Source organism: Myripristis murdjan, chromosome 10 (genome assembly GCF_902150065.1).
Source record: "Myripristis murdjan chromosome 10, fMyrMur1.1, whole genome shotgun sequence".
Taxonomy (NCBI): domain Eukaryota; kingdom Metazoa; phylum Chordata; class Actinopteri; order Holocentriformes; family Holocentridae; genus Myripristis; species Myripristis murdjan.
Window position 1 is genome coordinate 13,785,710 of NC_043989.1, and position 12,725 is coordinate 13,798,434.

General features: G+C 41.0%; 1 protein-coding gene across 1 annotated transcript; it reads left to right on the forward strand.

Moving 5' to 3' along the window:
* The first annotated feature begins 411 nt into the window (after positions 1-411).
* On the forward strand, positions 412-5,022 carry zic6 (zic family member 6). Its single transcript, XM_030062028.1, has 2 exons — positions 412-1,395; positions 3,456-5,022. Exons 1-2 carry the CDS (start codon positions 444-446, stop codon positions 4,079-4,081), a joined length of 1,578 nt encoding a protein of 525 aa, XP_029917888.1. The 5' UTR covers positions 412-443; the 3' UTR covers positions 4,082-5,022.
* Positions 5,023-12,725: the final 7,703 nt, after the last annotated feature.

A 12,725-nucleotide genomic window follows, 5' to 3' on the forward strand; every position in this document is an offset into this window, starting at 1 on the left:
AGCAGCAATATTTGAGAGTATCGCGGCACATTTCAAAGCATTTTCTCTGCGATATTTGAAAACGGAGTCGTGCAGTGAACGCCTGCGTGTCCCTTTTAAAACAAACCCAGCGCCTGTCAATCACGGCGCATTCCAACCAATCCCAAAGCTCCCTTTTTTAAAAGCAGGTTTGCCTGCTGTGCTTTTATATTGCACCATGGCCTGTTTCGAGGCATTTTTACTACCACGGTTATTGCCACAAATCAAGAGGGCAAAGTGAACGGCATGGGACTCACACCAACTTTAACGAAATTGAGTCTGGTTCCTACTTTTGCGAAGTTCACGGCCAAGAATTTCACATGCAGATGATATACAACAAGGAAAATGGAAACAGGATTTCTAGGTATATCCTGAGTGCTGAATTGCTTGATTTTGCAAACTCATAGCCAAACTCACAACAAAACATGACAAGCCTGTCGAGGTTTAGTGGCTGCCCTCTCTCTTGCGTCAACCCCGGGGAGAGCAATACTGAACCCAGCGTGGTGCTGCCACCTTTGGCAGGAGAGCACATGGGGCACCCCACTGGCAGTTCCTTAAAACTCTGCCCCTCGCACAATTTGCGAGACTACCCCGAGACGAGGTCCAGTGCATATGTTGACCATTCGGTTCCCCATTTTTCAGACTCTGGATACCCCAGCCACCGGTTAGAGCACAGCCCTAGGGGCATTATCATTGGAGCCAATCTTTCTGGAGCCGGCATGCCACCCGTCACTGATCAACTGGCATCAAGACCTAACCAACATGGCGGGATTGGGAGGTATCGTGACTTTCCTGGCTGCAGAGACAGCAGAAGCCATGCTTTTTTCACAACTTATCAGGAGCAGGCCCATGGCTCCTCCGACGCAAATCTCGGCAGTCAGATGATGTTGGGTCTACCTGGGGACCTCCTCACTCGGACTCACCCTTATGGCCAAACTATCAGCCCAAGGGGAAACAGCCAGCAGCTTGTCACCCAATTCCTGGGTCTGTACAAACCTCTGAACATGGCAATTCAGCGTGGAGGAGGCGACGCTTTCCTCAGGTGCTCCAAACAAAATGTGAAGCACGAGCTGGTGTGCAAGTGGAGTGACGGCCAAGAGGGGGCTGGGAAGCTGCCCTGCTCCAGAGCCTTCGGGACCATGTATGAACTTGTCACCCATGTGACAGTGGAGCATGTCGGAGGACCAGAGCACTCTGAATATGTGTGTCACTGGGAGAATTGTCAGAGGGACAGAAAGCCTTTTAAAGCTAAATACAAGCTGGTGAACCACGTCAGAGTCCACACAGGGGAAAAGCCCTTTCCCTGCCCCTTCCACGGCTGTGAGAAAGTTTTTGCAAGATCAGAAAATCTTAAAATCCACAAGAGGACTCACACAGGTTAGTTAATAATAATATAATTACGAATAATAATACTACAAACGAGTAGTAGTAGTAGTAGTAGTAGTAGTAGTAGTAGTAGTAGTAGTAGTAGTAATAATAATAATAATAATAATGATAATAATAGAATTTATTTACCAAAGAAAAGAAAAAAATATGTTCTTAACCTCACAAAATAGCTCCTAAAATTTATAGCATATACCTTGGATAAAATTGCACTCATTATTTATTATTTAAGTAATTGTGGAAGTTTGATAGAACTGTGACAATTATTTCATGTGGTTTAATTTTTTTAAATTATTATTATTATTATTGTTGTTGTTGTTGTTGTTATAATTATTATTTGATGGCACTGATAGACGATTCTATTTATTATGGAAGGCCTATAGCTCTCTGCGCTTTGCTGTTACCGTCTTTGTTGTTGCTGCTGCGTGGTTTTGCAGAAGAGAAGCATGTGCAGGTACTAGTAGAGGAGTAGTAGTAAGCCTGTTACAAACAAGTACTCTACAGGCCTAGTGGTTTGGGTGCCTCTCCCACTCCATTCAGCAAAATTAATAAATAAATGCCGGGACACCGGAGAGTTGTGACGTAGTAGTTACGCTTCCTCGGTTGCCTCCCAGGGACTCATCTCCTCTACACAGGACCCGGGCACTAGCCGAGCACATCAGACAGTGATGTAGGCTAGTGGGAAATAAAAAGGTGGGTAAACTATGACCTCCAGTCAGCATAATGAAGAAACCACCAATATGAATGAATGAAAATCAATTCTATTTTCAAGCAGTGAATTTATTTATGACTCTATCTAATTTACATCACTTTGATAGGCCTACCTCTTACCCTGATGTAAGTACTGTGAATTTATGTCATGAAGATTTATTCCAGGCTAAAAAAAAAAAAAAAAAAAAAAACGCGTTGGTAAATTGAGTTTAGGCGGGCTTACCTTCTGTTATATCCCTGACAGCATAGAGGGTAATGACTTCTGTAAAACACGCACTTAGCCGTGTAAATCAGATCTTTTTTTCTTACTTTCACAGACATCAGGAATTGCAGCATTACCGTGATCTCACAGGGTGTAATTATACTGAAACGTATTAAGCTGAAACTATAGTAAATAAATGAGGTGAGTGGCCCTCTAAAAGTCTGGAGAGGAAAAAAAAAATATATTCATTAGACACTCCCTTATTCTTCTCGTGCGAATTTTGGCGAATAGACTAGAAGAATTGAATATTAGCAACATATGACATGATAGCACATTGTTAATGTAGGCTACTGTAGACATAATTTATGCCACAGAGATATACTACAGAGCTCTTACTGGAATTTAGTCAGCCATTCTATTAATATGCAGGCCTATAAAATGATGATTTTACACAAACGATTAAAGTTATATTTATGAGTCCAGCGTGTTAAATCTTGCTGGATGTGAACCCCACTCAAATGTATATAGCTTGCAGCTGGTATTTTGCGCAGACAGACCATTTACCATCTTGATAGCAATGATTCATCCCATGTATGATAAGAAACAACATTTGGTCCATTTAAACATTTTTTTTTTTTTTTTTTTACATTTGCTGTGACAGGTTCACCATAATCCAAGGCTTGTGTCAATAATTTATTCAGGAAATCTACTATCTCACTTGTTGCAGTAAGGATTCTTTTAAAGTTTCAACAGATAGACTGAATGCACTCTGCATATTAGTCATTTTTTTCGCACATTAGCATTATTCTTTTAAAAAAGGTGAATGATTGAGCATTTTTAAGTCCAGGCTACTGTGGCCTGAAACACCTCTCGGTCTGCAGAGCCACTGATTGAAAGCTCAAACTCAAGGGCCTGGACGCGCACTGCAGGGTCTCACCAGCCATGAATTAGACATTTTATAGGGTGTAGTGTAGCCTGGATGTACAGTCGTGGTTAGTCGGATATTCGTATAATTTAGTTATTCGGAGTGCACTCACTTGATTTGGATAAGTAACAGGCTATATGGCGAGGGAGAGCATTTACGGGCCTTTGAGAATAAACCATTCGTAACACGCCGTCATTTCTCTCTCTGCACGTTTAGGTGAAAAACCTTTTAAATGCGAGTTCGAGGGCTGCAACCGGAGGTTTGCGAACAGCAGCGACCGAAAGAAGCATTCTCACGTGCACTCCAGTGATAAACCCTACATGTGCAAAGTCAGGGGCTGCGACAAGTGTTACACCCACCCGAGTTCCCTGCGAAAGCACATGAAGCTGCATTGCAACAAGGCCCATGTCGCCAAAAGCGGTGATGTGCGCCCTGGCGACGGGGAGCACCTTGCAGAGGCCAGGTCACCCCAGGTCCCGGATGGAGCCCAGCCCAGCCCCTCGCAGCCCCCCACCTCGACTCAAGATGTCCCCATGTCCCCAGAGAGTCGAGACGAGTCAACCCTGAGGTCACGTTTCCATCACACGTTTGACAACAGTTTGGACTACTCGACACACAGGTCACAGCCCCTCTTGGACCCCTTGTTGATACAGAGAGGCAGCTACAGGTCCCAGTCCTCCCAGTACCCCTGCGGCCAGACAGGCCACACTTTTGCCCAGAGTTCAAGGACTTTTTCCTCAACCTCCCCCTTTCAGAAAAGTCTTGTTAATGGGTGGTACACATGCCACAGCGGCGTTGACTCTTTCTCACCAAAGCAATGTAATAACATACAATCTATTTGAGTTCCTATTAGGCCCCGTGATGGCGGCTTACAGTTTTTTTCGGCCTATTTTTTCATGTCACATAGCCTACAACTTACATGTATTACATATTGGTCTCTGTATTTTTGTGGATGTGGTATGAAATGATTTGTGACATGTCATGGGTCATCCTACTGAAATTTTGCATTGCGAAATGTGGTGAGCTTTATCTGTTGTATGTGAGGCCTGTTTGGAGGGGTTTGGGTCTTAGCCTATATCCAAACCGATTTTCCCATAATGGGTCATTAGTAACTACTTAAAATCTGTACAGGCTGTTTGCCGTATTGCATAACTATCATAGATATCTTAAGTGAGAAAAGAAATTACGAAGTTTTTTTTTTTTTTTTTTTAAATGAAAATTTGTGTGTTGAGTCCTCTGCATAAACAAATTACAGCAACAGAACCTATAGGCTATTATTGAAAAGTAAAACGACAGTCTTTTGCTGAATGTAGCCCTCAGTGTAGGGGTCGTTGTTGAATGTAAAGTAGGTGTAATGTATCGCGGGGAATTATAGAAATATTACTCATGTCTTTATGTACTTTGTCGGAAGATGAAATAAATACTCGGAATATTTTTTGCCACGTTTGATTTGCGGACCTTTAGCAGGCCTACATGACATAAGGCACGAGTTGTCTGTAATTTAAAAATAATAAAACTGCTAGGCTGATAAGCATCTTATTCATTTGTAGATATTTTAGGCATGAGATGAAAGTGATTAGGCCATGAAGATTTCCATGGGTCTTTTTTTTCCCCTGGTTAGTTAGGCTACTTCTCCACTCTTCACCCCTCTCCTTTCATTACACATTCGTATTCTTGTTTGTATAATATGTATATTTCACACTTGTGTGTAAAATAAGCAAGTTTTATTGGGGATCAGTGTGAGCATAAACCACAGTGTTCGTGATGCTATTAAAAACGTGTAATTAGCCTACAGTTCTACTGTACATACTGTACAATTAATTATGCATTCAATATTTTATTAAAGTGTCTATATTCTCTTTGATGAGGCATGTGTGATTAAACCCAATCAATGCATTTTCGTGACAGTGACCGCACATCCTGTTTTCTTTTTATCATTTCCACCAGTAACCTAAGCTATAGTTGCAGTTTTGAGATTTATGGAATATAAAATACTTTTGGAAGGCCTGGGGAAATTATTGAGGCTACATGTACAGCCTGTGATAGAGCACGCAGTCATCGGTCAGCCCTTTAAACAGAGGCCTTGAACTGACCTGACTGAAACTAATTGTCTTATGAATGAAAAGTAAGAAAATTGCTTTCCAGGGTTGGCGAAATGAACCATGTGATTAATAGTAACCTCAGAAAATGCAGAGTGGCTAAAATAAGACGGTACCTCTGGTCACTCAAGACCAGCAACCTATTGTCCGCCAATGAGCTTTTGTTTTATCCCTAACATTTCAATTGCGCTGTGAATATATGCAATTTGAGTTTATTTCTCTGGCCATTCACAATGTCTCAGGTTACATTTGATGCTTTCAACAATGATATTGATTTCAGAGTGCAATCAATCAAATCACATTTTTCTTGCTTGCCTTAAAATGGATATACCTCCTAACCCAGCCAGTCAATCCATTATATATATATATATATTTTTTTTTATTATTTTCATTTTCATTATTTTTATATTTTTTTGATAAAAAACACTTTTTGATTTACTGTATATAACCTACCTTTTTGGGGGGTTAGGAGGTGTCACCTTCGACCTTCGGTCATCTTAGAGAGATGGAAAACAAAATGCCCTGTTACTGTAAGCTGGATGCCTACGCCCCAGGAATAAATTAGTTAAAAGCTAAGATTAAATTCAAGGTGTAATTTAAAATACTCACTAATTCTCTTTGTCAGCCTCCATATCATTATTTTGGCCATAAACTTTTTGGCTCATGTTTACTTTATCAGGGGTTTAACATTCACAAAGAGTGCTAGGTTGCACAGTTTGAATGTAAATTAATGATCTTGCTAGATTTCACTGTTCAAGGTTACCACTCTAGTACCACTCTGATAGAACAGATGGACAGATGTGGGTTCTTTTATATTGTTTGTATGCTTGAATTGGCTGTTGACAAATTAATTTAATAAGTTAAGATTTGTCCTGATGCGTTTGGTAACGCATCAACAGTGTTACATGTTGGAGAAGTTAATTTTCTTGCTGATGCACACTAATTGTTAAATTTTGCCTCTTTTTCTGTAGGCTGCAGTTTCATCCATGTCCATTTCGTCCACATATTGTTTACATTTTCTGTGTTTTAATTTATTTTGGAATGTTAAAAAATACACACATGGTAATGTTACAGAAGGCTCACAAGATTTGAATTTGAAGCCTTTTTTTTATTCTCGGCTATGGTTGCACTGTATGCAGTGTCTTGAATAATCCTGGAGCAGAGGCTCATTTCATCCCTGGACAGTTTCTACTATTATACAACTCATCCTTCGTTTACACACCCTGTGTTCTAAGTCAGAATGTGATTTGTCTGGCTAACAATATTATACTGCCTACTTAAAAGGGAGAATGATTGGAAAAGCAGTGACCAGGATAAAGTACAGCTAATTGGGCATTTAATGGTGTGTAGCTAAAGATGATGTATAGAGAAGGTGTCTGTCCTTGTCCAGCTTAGGAAAAGTGCTACATAGCTCAATTCTTGCAGAGGCTGAACAGGTCAAAATTGTGATGATAGTCTCATTTTTACTTAATGAAGAAAATCACTTTATCCCGCTGCCAGTGGCAAGGATTTCTACTCAGCACCTGTATGTATGGATGTCTAAATTTTATGCAATTATAAATGTGGATCATGACTGACACTTTTATGGCATATACCAAATTGCTTGCTGGATTTCAAAAGGAATGCAGGTCAAAAGTACAGTAATTTTACATCTCTTTGAAATATATGCTTACAGTGATGTGACAACTAACTAGCAATAATAGGGATACTCTTTATCTCAGTGAGATGATCTGATCGAAGGGTAGTTATATGGATGGCCACAAAAATACATGGGTTGAATGCACTACGGCTGTATCAAATGATGTTTTCCCCATGGTGTCTGCCATATTAATACAATACATTACCTGTGATTTACAAACCAAAGCATTTTAGTTTCAGAAGACTTTGGCTATGGTGTTGTAATTAGAATACTTATGTCCATTTTGTAAGACAAAATACAAGCAGAATAGACCTACCAAGCTGCTATTCTAATAGTGCCTTGCGTTTTTTTCCTTCTACGGCGGTCATTAATGAATATATGAGAATAACACCGACCACTATACAAACCTCATGTCATATTTTTCAAACGCCAATAATTAGAAAACATGCAAAGTTTATGTGCACACAAATTAGTTGTTCTTGAGACAGTGCAAAGAAGTGATGAACTTATTTACACTTTCAAAGTTGCAGTGTGCACGTATTGCCGTAATGCTCTAAGAGTGTGTGCCACACATGCCTCTCATGAGCATGCATCTCCAGAGAGAGCTGAATGTTTTTGATCGTGCATTTTGCACATCTCATTGAGTTTGACCACCGTTGATTTTTTCGCCTTTCATGAGGTGTTTCTCTGAAAACCATCCAACAGTATCATGAATTTCAGTTTTGATGAGATCACGCCCAGTTTGCGAAGCTTAAAACAACCACCTCAAAGGTATTTGTGGGGCTAACGAGTGGTGAATCAGCACATGGATAAGTGCTGCAGCATTACTGCTCCAGCTGACAGTGACAATAGTTTTCATGGAGTTAAAGGATTTAAGGTAAGTAGTGTAATAAGGCCAGAAATAGTTCATGTTAGTTGGTTGATGTTGGGAGGAATTGGAATTTTGAAGTACTCCTTTCCTTCCTAAAATGAGGTGAACTTAATTGTCTTTGATCAATATGATGAATAATGTGATGATTTAAAATTATTCAACCCTTTCACGAATATTTTATCCACTGTATCAGTAGCTTACATCACATACTACCACTATTAATGTAGTATTCAGGACTTCATTTTGCTATGATCAGGGTTTTTTTTAAACATGTAAGCCAATCAGCATTTTTATTTTAAAGCTCATCTTAAGAACCTCAACGATTATGCTATGTTTCCTCTGCGATGTTTCCTCAGTCTGCCTTTTTCTCCTCTTTGGCCTAAAATAGCAAGTTTCCCCACAGGAAACATGATGGAGTCGATCAGAGATTTGTTTGTGCTTGTAAAAGTATCTGTGTTTGCAGGAGGAAAACGTTTTTTCTATTTGATATGTTATGCGAGCGCAGTGAAGACATGCACATGAAAGGCCAAAAGCCAACACCCTAAAACGAGAATTTCTCCCCATATCAATTTTGTTCTATACTCTGACCAAGCAATCACCACTGAGCCCTGCCACACCCTTCCCTTCCCCCCACTAATCACAACTGATGAGACCTCCTCTTCCCAGTTTGCCATTTGCCAGCCGCCATCTTTGCTCTTGCACTCTCTGCCTAGCAACAAGCGGTGGGCGCCATTTTTGGACAGGGTATATTGCAGCCAATTTAATGTAAATATATCCATTTCACCCCGGAATCCACCGAATTACCATCTTGCATCGGTGGGTCGCTGTTTTGACATACTTGGGTTGAGCCCCAGCTGTGCATCTCAGGGTGGGCTGCTTTGTCACACCAGGTCTTTGGTTTGATGCATCATCGTAACCATGTATGACATCTTGTGTAACTTACACTGTGCAGCTCTCACATGTCCCTGCTCCCTACTTTCCCAAGTAAGGCTTAAGTGCTCGGCTTGGGATGGTGAGGCGGGTGAGGTGGGTGAGACTGTATCAGCGGCGACTGTGACTGACGGTGGTGTCGAGGTTGACCAAGTGTGATTTTAATTGGATCTCTGCCTTTTCCCCCATCCACCCCAGGTCAAGCCAGCAGTGCTGTTGCTCCCCAACTTGCTTTCTTTTCATCCATCCCTCTGTGCCCCCTCCTTTTTCGCCAGGTCCCTCTTGTTCCTCTGTCTCATCTGTCTCTATCCCTGCAGCTCCTGGCTATCTTCACCCTCTATGGCTCCTTCATGATGGCCCCTTAATCTCTGCCTTCTCTCCACTGTCGGTCCATGGTAGGTAGGTGTCCCCCGCTAGTTTATGCCCCAAAAATGCATGGACTCGTATATCTATTTTTTTCTGTACATTGCCCCTCTCTTCATGGAAAATTGCAACCCCACGTGGTAAAGTGGATACAGTTGCAGTTAAGTCTACTCTGCCACTGCTGTTTTAATTTCATTCACATTCTCTTTTCCAGTTGGAGCACATGAGTTGCTGAAGGGCTTGGCACACATGCATCATTGCTGCTAACAATGTATAATGAGGGTGACTAAGAATGAAAGAACAATGATTGCAAAGGTTATGCTGTACAATTTGTAGTAAGACTGACAAGAAACCATTAAGCCAGATGAACATGTTACTCAAGGAAAACACAACAGAGTCATGTAACTCGCTCTTTTTCAAAGAACATTAGTTAGGTGAGCCGTTTTATGTGCAATCCTATGTTCATTTGACAGCTTGACAATTAATAACCCCTTAAAAGCACAATGTCAGAAGCAGGGCTGCTATGTAAGACAATGCAATCATTAGGCTACCATTATATGCACAGAGGCTGGTTTGTTTAGCGTGCTTTACAGACCACGAAATGGTGAACAGGAACAGAAGGTTCTTGCGCTGTGATCTTATGACTTAACCAGACTGATCCTGTAGATTTCTTTCTCATCTTCATCTGCACTGCAGTTTTCTGATTTCTGCGGTGCCAGCCCCCTGTGTAGCTCAGCCCGTACCGGGCTTATTAAACCAGTCCTCTATTCACTCTTCCCAACTGGGGCTCCACTGTCAACTTAAGCCCAAGCCCCTCAAATACCCGACTATTGTTTCAGAAATCACTGAAAAAGAGGCATCGTTGAACAGTAGGGAAGTAGGGAAGAGAGAAAGGCCCTGCTGAACCTGATATTTAATGCATATTTGTCTTTTGATGCATTGTAATTTACCCTTGTGGATGTTTCTTAAAAAGACATATTTTTTCCCTTTGTTTTTTTCATTCATTATCCATGTCTTACATAAGAGATATTTTTGATAGTTTCTGATGTGCCAGTTTCTGGGAAGGCATGGAGACTTTAAAGGTCTCTTGTGAGCCTGTCAACTCAGGAGTTAACCACATGTCTGACAATGACTCTGTCATTCAAGGAAGAAACAAGTTGAAAGTAGACCTTTTGAGATGCAGCCTGCAGTATTTGTTGTGTCCTCCTTCATTGCCAAAGGAAAAATTAATATCAAAACCTTTTAAGAATCCACATCTTTCAAAATTCACCCCTCCAAGGTTTAATGGGAGTAAGAGTGAATTGTTGTGGACAGGGGATGTTCATCCTCCAACTCCTGCAAGCTCTACACCTAAGACGTGCAATTTCAACCTTTAAAGGAAATGACCATGACATCGGTCTCCTTGCTTCTAATCCTTCATCTATACCCTTGTCATCAGTGATCAGCCAGGTAGATCCTAATGTCCTCTACTCATTGGCAAGGGCAATTGGTAGGTTTAATGTATGTGAGCAGCCAAATGAATATGCACAAAACTGCACTTCGGAGCAGAAATGTATGCTTTTATCTGTGTCTGCGCTTCCGAACAGCTCAATATGATCTTTGAGAAATTAGTTGTTATTTTTTCATGCCTTTACTTAATGATTTACATTATACAGAATGCATTTGGAGCACTTGTTAGAGAATGTTAAGGAGCCTTTGATCACCATGCCTAAAGAGCACAATGCCTTAGATTTTACAAACAGAGCGCCAGGAGACCTTAAGTGTGTGTTGTCTTTGCTGTCTCTCAAAACCATCACATTTCATTAGCAACAATTTGGTTCTGTTGTGAGATACAGCATTTGAATACTTTTTGTATGATTTCTCAAATCTCTGTCTTTTGAGGTTGAGCTTAAAAAAGGGATCACATTGATCATGGTCCAGGGTATTTCAAAGCGGTGTGTAATCGCGAGTGTTTAATTTTATCTGTTGCAGTATGCATTGCAAGGCGGCTGTGTAATCAAGCCTGTGAACTCGACATCTGAAGGAAGGATTCTGTTTCTGATCACATCGCCATTGAAGTCCATCCATTTGCTGAACACGTCTGTGTTGACGCTCTCAAGCTTGCACTCCTTGGTATGTGGCCGCTAAATTAATATACACTTGACATGACTCTGTATGTAGTTTTTCAGCTGGTGTCTAATGTTTGTACAAATGCTAAGGGCCCAAGGGGGCGCAGTTTAGGAAGCAGTAAGTGAGGATGCATAGTGATCTCGCTGTTAACCTCCAACATTAAAAGAACACCCCAGGGCCTAACTCTACAATGATGGATGTAGGGTGACGAGGGTTGGGAGGCCCCAAACAGAACCAAGGAATTCCCCTTGGGCCTTTTCAATTACAGTTAGAGCAAGCTCCGCACTGTAACGATATGTTGCTTTAAGCATGTGACACTAATGGATGGGACAAATGTGATTTGGTGTGATTTTGATCCCAGAGAGCCGCATGCAGACAAAAATGTGAATGCAAATGGCAAACTTCTGTTTCTTTCCATGTTTATAGCCATCAGTGAAGCAATCTAACACACAATAAACAGAACACATTGCCATTTACTTGTGCTTGATGCTGAACAACTACTGAAGGAAATACTTCAGTCTATAAGTCATAGGCCAAAGGACACGTTAGGGGCATGAGATAGAGGAAACAGCCACCAGTTTGCCTTTGAGGAACACAGGTAGTGGATTTAAGAGTGGCAGAGGGAAAGTAATGGACTGTCCCTTCATCTTTTTGATGCTCAATAAGGCTGCTTAACCTTCTATTGGACATGTCCTATGATATGGTAATGGGATGAACAATGTTTGTGTGTGCGTGTGTGTGTGTGTGTGTGTTTGTGTGTGTGGTCTGTCTACGCTTTTGCACATTCAACATCAAAACCAGCTGTAGTGATTTTGTCTCAGGGTCAGTATTATGTCAGTACCACTGCTGACTTAGAGCTGCGAAGTTTACGCTCACCCACATCGCAGATGACTTTCAAAAAGGCTGAACTGACTGTATCTCTTTCAGTTCACAGGGAATAATCCTACGCTCTAGATATCTACACGATGTAGGGGATAAAGATCCATATGCAAGAACAGAGAGCATTTCACGTAGTTCCCTCACACCCATTATTAAAGGGGGATATGGCTGAGGTAATTAGCACTCAGCCCCACACCAGTATCTGATACATCATCTGCACCGCTGCTGTTCTGAGTGGCACATGTTATTTCTGCAGTTATGTAAGTGGCAGGTTTATGCAATCCCTCAGTGTAGCTGGGAGGTATCTCAGAAACATTTGCAAAAACAGAATCTGTTCCCTTAGAGCTACATAGCCAAATATAAAATTACCAAACCCGTTTTCACAAATATCAGGCCAAGAAACAATTTGATTTCTGGGGTAAAAAACTTGCATAAAGTAAAGTTTGCTAACTGTAGAAACATAAAATTTTCTAGTTGGGAATTGTTCAAATCAATACTTGAAACTTTTAACAGCACCAGCATATTAAAACCTCAGTTACCCCAACCACAAGTTAATAATCATACATAAGTCTGCATAGAGTTCCATCCACATACTA